Below are 12,069 nucleotides of genomic sequence, written 5' to 3' on the forward strand. Positions count from 1 at the left end.
CTGTTTTTCCTGAAAAGGTCATATTGATAAAACTAATGCAGAGATCAGCAGGGAAGTGAACTTTCAGAAAACAAAGAATATTGTAATAAAGGCTGTTGTTGTGGTAGAATAGAAACCTTTTTGACACATAAACCCATCAAAGTTAAGGCTGTGTGAGAGATCACTCATGTCATGAGGAGCTCTGCTGGTGAGGGTAACCCAATTTATGAATGAAGGAGATGAGTGAGCATGGTCTGACATTGATTTTTGTCTCACTGCACAAAGATGCTCTTCCTGCTAAAGGCACTATGGTCCATCAGACGGTTACATAATCAAATCTGAAGTGGACAGTGCATTTTGTCCCGAGGTCCTGTTTGTGCGTTGAAGTGAGGTGTGTGTGTGTTTATACAAGGTCTGTTTACCCACAGTTACAGTACTCAGTGGGGCACGCTGACGGCATGTTAATCACTTTCGTCCCATTAACTAACACAGTGCGTTTCCTCTTGTCAGTTGGAAGCAGCGTTGGGACAAAACGCTTTTGAGACTTTGAATGTCAACATCTCCTCCCCCTTATTTCCACCCTCTGTGCGTGTTTGCGCGCACGTCATTTGACTCCATCTATTTGGCCTTTTTTTTGGTTTGCTCTGTTGTGGAAAAATGGAAAACTAAAAAAAGGCCGCAGAGTTTATATGAATCCATAGAGATTTTGGTCGAGCCTTTCATGGCCCCTCAGGTGTGTGTGCAAAAGTAGTGTTTGTTTTGTGAGCCTGTTTCGTGTTGCTGTGCAGAGAGTGAGCGTGTTTGATCTGCTGGCAGATGGGCTGAAGTTATCTCACGAGCTTAGCCCGTTCATGCACGGGCAAACACACCACAGAGGTATCAACCTTTCCTTTCTTACTTTTGCCAAGTCGAGATTAGAAATCGGCAAGTCGTGACTGTGTCCCCACAAGGCCACTGATATACGTGTGTACGTCAGTGCCTTATGATCTCAGAAACAGGAAGCATTAACATCGAGTTAAAATCCAGTGTTTGCGCTGGATTTAGCAGCAGTAGCTGCTTTTTTATAAAGTTGATTTGTTTGATCCTAGAGTGGCGCGCACACACACACACACACACACACACACACACACACACACACACACACACACACTAAGCAAAACATATTCAGTACAGTCAAAAAGGTAAATTAATCGTTCATGATCTCAGTGAGCAGGAGTTTGGGTTAATAATAAAATGCAACATATTAAGTGTATTGAATACAAGTGACACATTTGTCAGGCTAATACAGTTTCAGTCAGCCTTAGGGACCTCTTGCTGTTTAATATTGCTTAGAAGATGCACTCCGAAATCTCAAAGTGTGTGTGTGTGTGTGTGTGTGTGTGTGCGCGCGTATGTGGTCTCATTTTAATGTGACTTTTTGGTGAATTGACAGGCTTCTGTGTGTCTTTGAATGCAACTTTCTATCTAAGCTTGCAAGCATTAGCTCATAACTTAGCACTCATTTCCATATCATTCAAATATGATTGCTTCTGACTCCAATAAAACGCCATGGTGATGGCCCGAATGCCAGACTTCAGCCTTCAACCGTAAAATGGAAGTCCATTTACGGGTTGTACGGAAGCCCCAAACGCAATTTCATTGTTCTCTGACAATGACAATAAATACTTAAATAAATAAATAAATATCATTAACAAACTGTTGATGTTCTTGTGGCTGTGACCATCTGTTTTATACAGTCTATGACTTTTTGGTAAACATTTCCCATTCATGTAAAAAAAACCTGCGACTTTGCATTTGTTATAGTTATGTTACAAGTGCTAGAAGGTACAGGTAGATAGTGCATTTTAATGCGATAACAAAAAAAAAACTGACACAAAGGCTCAGTCTGGATCCTGGACTTCCCGTGCTGTTTTGGTAGAGCCATTACTGCCTGGCAAATGGCCATCTCTTTTACATACTACACTGCAGAGCTTGTAGCCTCTTCTGACACTGCTGAAAAATACATTCTGTCATACATGTAGTGCAAACTCAAACTGTCCTGGGTCAGGAAGAAGCAGAACTAAATTTCTGCCTCTTCAGCAGGCTCTACTAAGCTTTAAAAAGCATTCTAACTTCCTCTGAAGTATCGCTGACCTTTTAATCGTGACCCACTCGGCTTCAGATCAGATTTCTTTGCTAGCCAATATCACGGCACTGGATTACTCTCCAAAGTTGACTTTCCTCTGCGAATATCAGAGTTGAAGGGCTTTCGTCAAAAGTGGAGCATTAGACACCTATAATCACATGTAAATTATACTAAAGCAGTCTGCAGAGTCATACAACCTTGACTACATGGAGAAACTACACCAGAGAGGGAAAAATATCTGGAATCTGTGATGACTTAATGATGCTAAATCCATCTTGAAGTGAATCTGGCCCAGTGTTAGTGACTTTTAAGACTATTCTAAGAAATAAGGCTTACTTCCAGGGCGTGATGTCATTATATTAAAAAAAAAAAAAAGTGGTGGTGTTAGCTTTTCTCTGCAACTGGAGGGTCCTTTTCAGGCAAGTAAAAACACAGGGCTATTGGATTCCTTCCTTACTGGCTGCCTCCTTCTTTTTCTCTCCTAGTATGTAATTTCCCCCCCTTTTTTTTTCTTCCTCCCCACTGTCTTTCACTTCTCATGTTCTTTGTTCTGTGTAGTGTAATGACTGGTAGCTATAGCCAGAGGCAACTAAAAAAGGGCTGCTGCTATATCTGCTGGTTTTGCACTCAGCTTGTGCTATTACTGTATGTTTTCTTTTTTCCTCTCTAGTGGTGGGGAGAGGGGGAGAGGAAGGGAGGAGGACCTGGATTTTAAACCCACAAAATTGCGAGTACATGCTTTGTAGTTTAGTGAGGTGTACCACAGATTTACCAACGGCTCCCAGCCCGTTTGGGGAGTTTCTAGATTCTGAAATTCCCACGACGGAGCTCAAGTCTGTAGCCAAGATCAGGTAATGTTTGTCACCTGGTGGGGTTCAGGAGGGTCACATCAATTACTGAGCCACCTAGATGGCTCAATTATTTACAAATTACCTTATGGAATGGCGGGTCTGGCTCATGCTGACGCACTCAGACACTCGAGTCATTTCACACTGTTGCACTTGCTGCAAAAATAAAGGAAAGACATGGTCTGGTTGTTTTAACAGCGTGTGAGCGTAAATAGACTAAAATTACCTTTAACTAATAGGTGAATTCCTTTTCTTGTACTTGAAGGTGGTGCATGAACCCATTTGAAGCCTCAGCATTTTTTTGTTTTGTATTTTTTGGAGCCAGACGTGACCATATGTGGATGAGAAGGTGGTGTGCTAATGTTAGCAGCTGGAACTAGAATACTTCCATGCTTGATTGGAAAGGAGCATCAGTGGGCCACATGGGTGCAGTTCAGTCACACACATGCTAATTAGTGCTAAGTTAACAGACCGATAAAAATAAGTTTCACTTGTCAAAGCTGATGTACATGTCCTCGATGCACCGTGCAAAAGTTGACGCTTTGCACGGTGCTTGGAGCTTCCTATTTTGGGCGCTTGCACTGAACAGCAGAAGCACATTTGCTGAATAAAGAACGATTCTGCACAAACTTGTCTTGACGTCAGCAGGCAATAAAGGGCTGCATTCACTTGTGTAACACAAATCAATATTATTATTGTTTCTTTAAAACGCTTAATGCTGCCTGAAAGGGTACGTGTGTGTGTGTATTCATTTGCAGATTTTTGCGAGTGGCTTGAACGCACTTTGCTTCGGCGCAGAGTGGGAACCATGCCTGAGAGGGATTGTGTGTCCGTGTGTGTGTGTTGTGATGGCAGCGCAGACTGTAGACAGAGGGACAGTAGTGTGTTGTTTTGCTGAGATGATGATGCCACCATCTATTCAGTAGATTGGGGCTCGCTGCCAGTGACCGAGTAAAGCCTAAAGCTATTGTTCTGGATTTCTAACGCAGTGGACTGGACTCAGAGGACATCGCTTTCGTCTTCTTGGCCTTTTTAAGTTGAAGATTTAATCTTAATCTTTCGCCAAGAAAAAGCTTGTAAAATGTACATTTGGTGATTTAAGGTGGCTGCAAGCGATTGGTTTGGAGAGTAGGTAAAAAAATAAATCCAGAAATTGATATATTATGTTTTCACCACCAGTGAAACTATTTTTTCTTTACACGTCTAAATATAAATAACTTGTACACAAATCCAGTCGTGATAACCCTTTTACAGCCAAATGAAACAGTTGCAAACCTGAAACATGATATATCGGACCACCTATGTCTGTAGGGTCTCCTTGGCAGGGCGTGGAGGTCCTGGAAAACACACTTGGATAGGCATGTTGTTCAGCATTGGCAAATGTAAATAATAAGTAATAATTCACCTGGACTCTATTCAGTGAAACCTAGGTGCTCCAGCTGACTGAACACTTACAGCTGTAGCTTCAGACATCAAATAAGAACATGTTTTTCGACCTGCTAATCTTTCTTGAGCCCCGGTAGTTGAAGCTGTGGGTGTGGGGATGGGCACCAAATTCACATGCATTCCAGACCACTGTTGGCCCTGTGACCCAGTTGTTTGGCACGGTGTGTGCATGCCAGCCCTTATCCTGTGTGTGTGTGTGTGTGTGTGTGTGTGTGTGTGTGTGTGTGTGTGTGTGTGTGTGTGTGTGTGTGTGGTAGAAGCACCACAGCAGTGACAGATGGAGCGTTGGTAAACCCGGACTATAATGCCAGATAATAAAGCTTTGATTCCCTCACATGCACACATACACATACACAGCTGCAGAATGCTTGTGTTGCTTCTCAGCATGTAACTCACACAAATGTGCACACAACTGGCCATCTCTCTGAGCTGGTATTTAACACCAATGCAACAACTTTTAGCCCTGCATGCCACGCCCTCACCGGATTCCCCTACCTAGTGCCTTCGAGTCTACATTCCAAGTCGGTCCTTTTCCATTTGGTGCATACCATAGCAGCAGATGCAGAGCTTAAGGTCTCAGTGACGCGCCTGAGTGCTGGTGGACATGTGTCTCAGTGAAATTCATCCTGTCTGCTTCAGGTTTTCCATCAATTTGATCCTTTTACAATCTAAATGATTAATTTTGTGTTAAGAATCTAAATCAAGTATCACTGGTCCATGGTTGAGTTCTTTCTCTTGTTGCGACCATAAACACGTAATCTAAAATGTACTAAAAGTTATAAACTGCATGCTAGAAGAGGGTTAAAATGGGGTTAACAACATCTATAGATTGCAGCATCAACAACCAATCATTTACCAGTTTATCTGTAATGATGAGGGCAGCACAGAATTGGCGCAGGCTGAGATTTGAGCCCTAACAAAACACAGGCACAACATTAGGGGGAACAAAAGGTTTAAATGTTGCATTTTAAGCGGGACCTATGGCCATCAGTGGACCGTAATAATACTTCTCCATTTGCTTATGTCTTGTTGTGTCTATCTAAGGTTCTCTCTGTATGTTGTGCACCTCTGTGTCCAACCACATCCTGGCTGTTTTTGTTTGCGCGGTCCTCAGCGAGGGTCATGTCTATGCACTTGTGTGTATAGTCACGTGTGTTTGACTGCACTCCAGTCAGCTATCTGGCTTCCTGCGGCTTTGAGCTTTGACCAGCCATCGATGCTGGCAGCCGTCAACAAGCAGAGAACAGCTGGCTGCCGTCTTTGAACCGACAATGTGTGTTTAGCGATGAAAACCTGTAGGAGCATGACTGCAGAACAAAGGAACAGGATGTGTGTGTCCATCTGGGTGATGGTAATACAATGTATTGGCGACAACAGTCTGGCTTTTATAGGACTTAATTGGGCTGCTGCCTTTCATTCTCCTCAGAGTTGGGGTGACATGTTATTAATCCTGAGAATCATTTCTCATATGACAGACAAATAAACGTTTATCTTAATATGACATTGCGAACTTCCCCACACAGTAAATACAGTAAGCATAAAAGGAAGCTAAAGTTCAAACTCATGTGACAGTCTTCTTACTCGCATGTACTCTCTTCCTTTTTTAAAATATAATCCAATATATTTAGACTTTGCTGCCAACTGTGTCTGCTTTTTTTGCTTTTGATTTGCACATCTGCAATAACCGCAATAACTCTGTAGCAACAGCAACATTAATTCTTATAACAACAACAGTTTCACGGTTTTCATTGTGAGGTAAATGCTCTACAATAATACAGAGAACTCCAACAATCATCACCTACGGGCATGCATCTAGTGACTGGGCGAAGAAACCAAAACCCCTTTTGGTTGGGGCTCAATAACCTCAGTTTTATCTGAATTTAGGAGCAGGAGTTCAGGGGTCATGTAGGTCTTTATGTCTTTAAGGCAGTCCTGCAGTTTAATTAATCGTTGCGTGTCATCTGGCTTCGTTGAAAGATAAAATTGGGTGTCATCTGCATAGCACTGAAAATGCATGATGCCTTGTAATAATATTGCCTAAGCGAAGCATGTATAATGCAGATAGAACTGGTCCCAGGACAGAAACCTGTGGAACTGACAGAGCTGCCATCAAGGAGAACAAAACTATATGAACAAATGTAAAAGAAAGTTAATAGCTGTGATTTGAAAACATAAGCTGCGGCATGTGCAGCAGGTCAGTACTTTGCAGAATGTTTGACGTTTGAATAATATTCACGTCAGTGTTCTCCTCCCAACACTGGACTGTTTACAACCTTTCACATCACGAGACTCCACATCATCTGTAGTGTGACGGTGATGAGAACATGCTCAACATCGCATAATGTTGGATGCTGTGTGTTTTATGGTTTTAAACTGTGGCGCTCCTCCTGACCCTCTGCCACAGAGAGATCACATCCACGGTATCGGCTAGCACCAGGCCAACACATTAAATATGTAGGCATGTGTAAAGAAACCCTGTCCTCCATATCATCTTATTGAGACGAGAGCACCTCTACAGTTTTTGTTTTTTCCCAACTGCTTCCTTTTCCCTCTTTTCACCCCTTTAAATCCAGGTCTTTTCCTCCCTCATATATATACAACCAAGAATACAGCTGGAGACATTTAGGAGTGTGAAATGATCCGATTTAGTAGACCGCAGCTGCAGCTGCATATTAATCCTGAAATGATGCGTTCATGCAGCACATATGTCTTCATCCGAGTTGTACTTAACATTAACTTAAAAGTTATTTTAACTGCTGAATAGAGCCCTTTAGAAATACAATACACTTGATAAAAGTTAATAATGGTGTAATATTTTCCTAATGCATAAGATTGCTGGGATACATATTATTTGTCCTTCAGATAAGCCCCTGAGAAAAGGATGAATGAATTTGGGAAGGGGTGTCAGAGGCCTGGGGGGAAGGGTATAAGGAGGGAGGGGGGCATTCTTTCGAGGCCCCCCATAATCACTATTTGTGTTTGGCTGCCTTGTCCCACTTCCAGTGTGTGTGTGTTGTTTGGTGGGTAAAAGGGTTTCGCTCGCAGCCTCGCCACTATAGTTTGATTTCATTCATTCCACTGAGGACAAAGCGAGCCGTTTGAGAGTTTCAGCAGCAGTGAAAAGCTGCCCGACGCCTGAATGTCTGATATATCTGCACCATTCACCCATATAGTTCACAAACCATGAGCACTGTGCAGGTTATTTCAGCTAAATGAAATTTTTCTCTACAAATGTTCTTACATTTTCATAAAAATATGATGTTCAATTGGGGGAGGAAAGAAATGTCTTACAAAGTAGATTTTTGCATGCGGCAGGAAACTATTTCAAGCATTTAAAAATGCATCTTCTTAGTTGGATGATCACTTACTGATGCTTTCACAGCTACTTTACTGACTTGTATTTAACACTAACAGCTGCAAGTACTCATCCTAAGGCATGGCTAATGTAGGAAATGACCGACTAAAGGAGCTTTAACTCCATCTGGTTGAAATGGCAAATCCATCCATGAACTGGACACACTGTGACATGAAGTATTGCAAATCGCATGATCGCATCGCTTGAGATTTAGTCTGAGAGTTGGTTTTATTTTGAAATAAAACCAACTCTCTTGCTGTAAGGTCAAAGATGCGGACACTTGCACGCTTAAAGTATATTCAGAGTCAGAGAGCGCTGCACATGTCTTGCTGTTAGTCAGAGCTTGGGCCTTAGCCAGAGTTTACTGCCTGACACATTGAACTGACAGCTGGCCCAGTGATCCCACAACACTCAAACACACACTCTGACATATGACAACACACTTGCTCACACACAGTCTGCCTCCTATACTGTATATCATATACAAATAAAACATTTCCTTTTGGATCCCCACCTCATTATATCCTTTGTCCTTCCAGAAAACAAATTGTTCTTCATTCAGCACTCATTGCTTTGCTCAAAGGCACCATGAACTCAGATTTTAAAGCACGCCCCCTTCCTCTTTGTCTCTGCTGTAGTAGAAGCTAATTATATATAGTTTCTGGGGGTTTTTTGTGTTAAATTACAGAGTGGTTGATTTTTGCTGGAAGCTCTGTGGTGTGTTTGAGTCTAATAAGTGGACCTGGATTAGTGCCAAGTCAACCATCTCTCTTTTTCCACTCTTAGACCGTTTACTTTTATCTTCCTCGGTCTTCCTCTGTCCTTTTTTAAAGCCATTTCTTCTTCTGTCTTGACCCAGTCTCTGCTCCGATTCTCCTCTTCTTTTGTTGTTTTTTCTGCAATAATCACTGCTTTTTTTTGGATAATCTCCTAAAATCTGTAAAGCTTTACCTCTGACTTTACCAAAGTGTGAGTGAGTTATTGCTGTACACCCCCAGGACACCATGTTCCTTCCTGACCAGAGCTACTTATACTTAGTGTTTTACTTCTTTAATAATTTTTAAAGCAAGTTCCAAGAGCATCTCAAACATCCTGTGAACAGCTGCTCATACTGTAACATATGTTGACTTCACAAAAAACATGAGACGTACAATCTGTAGTATGAGTCACTGTCTAGCCAATCGTATGCTGACACAATGTATGTAGCATTACTGAAGCTTTAAGCTCTTAATCCCAGGGGGTTGCTGCATCATATGGAGCTGCTGCATCATATGGAGCTGCTGCATAGACCGACGGTGCCACAGATTAAAGAAGGAAATGACCAACAAACATCAGCATGCGCACAGTTTTTACAGGTAGTCTGAGGATATTTGTGACGAAGAATGCCAATTATGTGATCACCTGCAGTGCTTTAGTCTGGTATGAGTGGATTGCTTTGTTCTCCGGTGTGGTCATTCTGTCTTATTTTCCCACAGACTAAAGGTTTCATGCTGTTACAGACTGTTTTTAGTTGTTTGGCTCAAGTGACTCACAAGTCCTGGTTTATGACCGCCTGATAATATCGCCGATGGCCTCAGCTGCACTTTGTGTTTACCGTAAAATGACGCATTCACACTTTGGTAATTAACAATAGACTCGCTGAACATGTCGTTGTGCGTTAACATCTTTAATAACTACAGGATTAGATTTAGAGATTTAAAGAGGGAGCAAGTAAGGCACATCTCAGAGAAATGAAGTCTAAGAAGAGAGAGTGTTAGTTTGTATAAGTCTGCGTCCAGTTCACATGTCTGACACATGTCTGATTGGCTGACAGTGTTACAGTTAGATTAGCTAGCCCTTAATAGCTTTTTGGACTGTCTATTGACATTTCTAATGTGATATCAGACGCACATTGCTTAAGAGTTGTGTGCCATATTGGATGTGATAGAACCACTGGTTGCCTTGGGAGGCTGGCGAGTGGTTCCTGCAGTTTGCCGGCTCTTGCTGGGTGAAATCAGTTGCAGAGAAGGTGCTTAACCAAAAACCTTCTAGTAATTGCTTTGATAGCTAGCACATTGTTATGGTGGCCTGTAGTTTGTCAGTTTTTTTTTGTTTTTCATGTTTCATGCTGCAAACAACTTGCTAACTACTAGATAAGTAGTAGTAAAACTTGAAGTTGAAGTTGTGCTTCCAGTGTTTCGAAAGGTCAGCTTTTACCATCAGGGAGGGCAGCAGGCCAGTGTTTGTAGACAAGCCTGTCACTTCCAACTATGACCGCAGCAGCATGCTAGCAACCACAGCGATTACAAGGAGGTTTTTGCCATTTGGTTTGGAAATGCACATTTTTCCCTACTGACTGATGACAATTAGGCAGTCACCGACTGGTCTCCAGGTTTGTGTGACAGGCATTATTCACATTATCCTACATTGCCATCATGATTGTCACATGTCCAAAATGTTAATGCCGCATTTTTAGCAGTCACATGTGTCAAAAACCTCCAAAAATGGGCATTGCACATAAGCTCCATTCATTCTAATAGAACCGGGGGTTTCTGAAGCCAACTATATAGAAGTCTATGAGAGCATGACCTCACTTCTCACTAGTGGTCTGCTACACTGCAAATTTTGGTGTAACCAAGTAAATGCAGTGCTAGTATCGCTGTTCCCAATACAGATGTTGATACTTTTAACCTATAAAGGCTGCTTAGTCAAAATATTTTGCTATGAATTATGAATGAAAAATATGCTCACTATGTCATGGTCATGGTAAATTATGGTCACCTTTGGTGTTAAATAGAAAATAAAACAGTGTGTGTTGTTGTGAGTTGGAGACATCCAAAATGTTAACCTCACGGCGGCCTATTTCCATCTTTTATATGCAGTTTGTTATCAGAGAGAAAAGTGGAGCTTTTAAACCTCATCCATCAGGACACTTTCACCACAAAGCTTATCCTAGATGAGATTAAAACAGCGACTCTTCTAAAGATCCTATAATCAGTCTGGTGTTGCAATTTTTGGGTCGATGGTCCCTTTATAAAAATGTGAACAGTTTGTTTGGGTTGCACTTGGATGGTAATTAATGCATCTCACTGCCAGTCCACACCATACTGCTAGTAAACCTTGCCACACTTTGCTCACACCAGCCGCGGTGCCAGCATTTGTCTGCACACACTAAGAGACACACACACACGTAGCGATGCTCCATCATACACACTTACATGACATTATAAATTCTCAGTTTTCATTCACAGATGCACACATGATCGGACACAGTTAACAATCCAATCCCTGTTTTTGGCATACATGGCTCACACATGGCAACCAAATCAGAGGGGGGAGAGTGCTTTTTCTCTATCTCTCTGTCTCTACATGTCTCAAAGGGCTAAATGAGATTACTGTAATCCAGCCTGACCACAGGACAGAGGAAATCCAAATGGTGTTTACTTCATCTCCAGTCTACATTAATTTTACCCTTTTTCACTCTTTCTCCTTTTTGGATTTTCTCATTTTACTCCCTCCTTTTTTCACGTGCCCTGCCCTCTTTATTTCGCCCTACTTCCCATGCTCCTCCCCTTTTACACCTTCCACATATTTATATATAAACACACTTAAAAATAAAAAAAAGTTCAGCTGTTGGTTATATTGGCAAAAGAGTTGACAGTGGATTTTGGTTTGGAGACTTTGTTTTCTAACATGCTGTTTTCTGTTTCTTTGTTTAGATGACATCGTGCAAAAGGATGATACTCCTATGTATGCAGCACAAATCGGCTCTGAACTCCAGAAACAGTTTGCCATCCTGCCAGGTTGGTTTGATATTATACACATGCACAAAGTCGCAGTTAATTATTTCAAGACATACATAACTTTCTCCTCCTTTTGATATGTAAAGAACATGCGAGTAGACCCGGCTCTTTGAATCAGCTTATACATGTCAGTGACTTAGTGGTGAAACTCATGATGAACAAGTGACCCCAGAGAGATCTCGGTGTCTTTCCAAATGTGCAGCATGGATTAGATTAAACTGGACAATTGAGTTGCTAACAAACACATTCATGTGTGTGAACAGGGGAATTTATGTCGGGGCAGAGCTAATGGGGGTTATAAACATAGCGCAATTGGCCTAACTCTTTAGAATCTAATTATATCTTTGTGTCTGTGTAGCTCAGTGAAACGCAGTCCTCTCTCTACTTGCGCTCTTCTATGTAACAAAACTGTTGGTGCAATTAAAAAAATATATAAATGTCTCTGGCAGCAAAAACACTTCCAGGACATGAAGGCGGATATGTCCAGCAGAGTCCAAAAATAGTTCCGCTCATACTTACATGACAGCCAAAGCG

General features: G+C 41.8%; 1 protein-coding gene across 9 annotated transcripts in view; it reads left to right on the forward strand.

Moving 5' to 3' along the window:
- Positions 1 to 12,069, forward strand: part of mcf2la (mcf.2 cell line derived transforming sequence-like a) — a 52,724-nt gene that overhangs the window by 16,727 nt on the left and 23,928 nt on the right. For 8 of the 9 annotated variants that reach the window (XM_040038450.1, XM_040038451.1, XM_040038448.1 and 5 more), the window contains one exon: positions 11,452 to 11,535. In XM_040038450.1, the coding sequence (XP_039894384.1) occupies positions 11,452 to 11,535 (84 nt within the window). Of the gene's footprint in view, positions 1 to 1,709; positions 9,109 to 11,451; positions 11,536 to 12,069 lie in introns of those variants that run through there. The other variant, XM_040038453.1, reaches the window with a different exon arrangement.

This window comes from Simochromis diagramma, unplaced genomic scaffold, assembly GCF_900408965.1.
Source record: "Simochromis diagramma unplaced genomic scaffold, fSimDia1.1 OVJJ01000413.1, whole genome shotgun sequence".
Lineage (NCBI taxonomy): Eukaryota > Metazoa > Chordata > Actinopteri > Cichliformes > Cichlidae > Simochromis > Simochromis diagramma.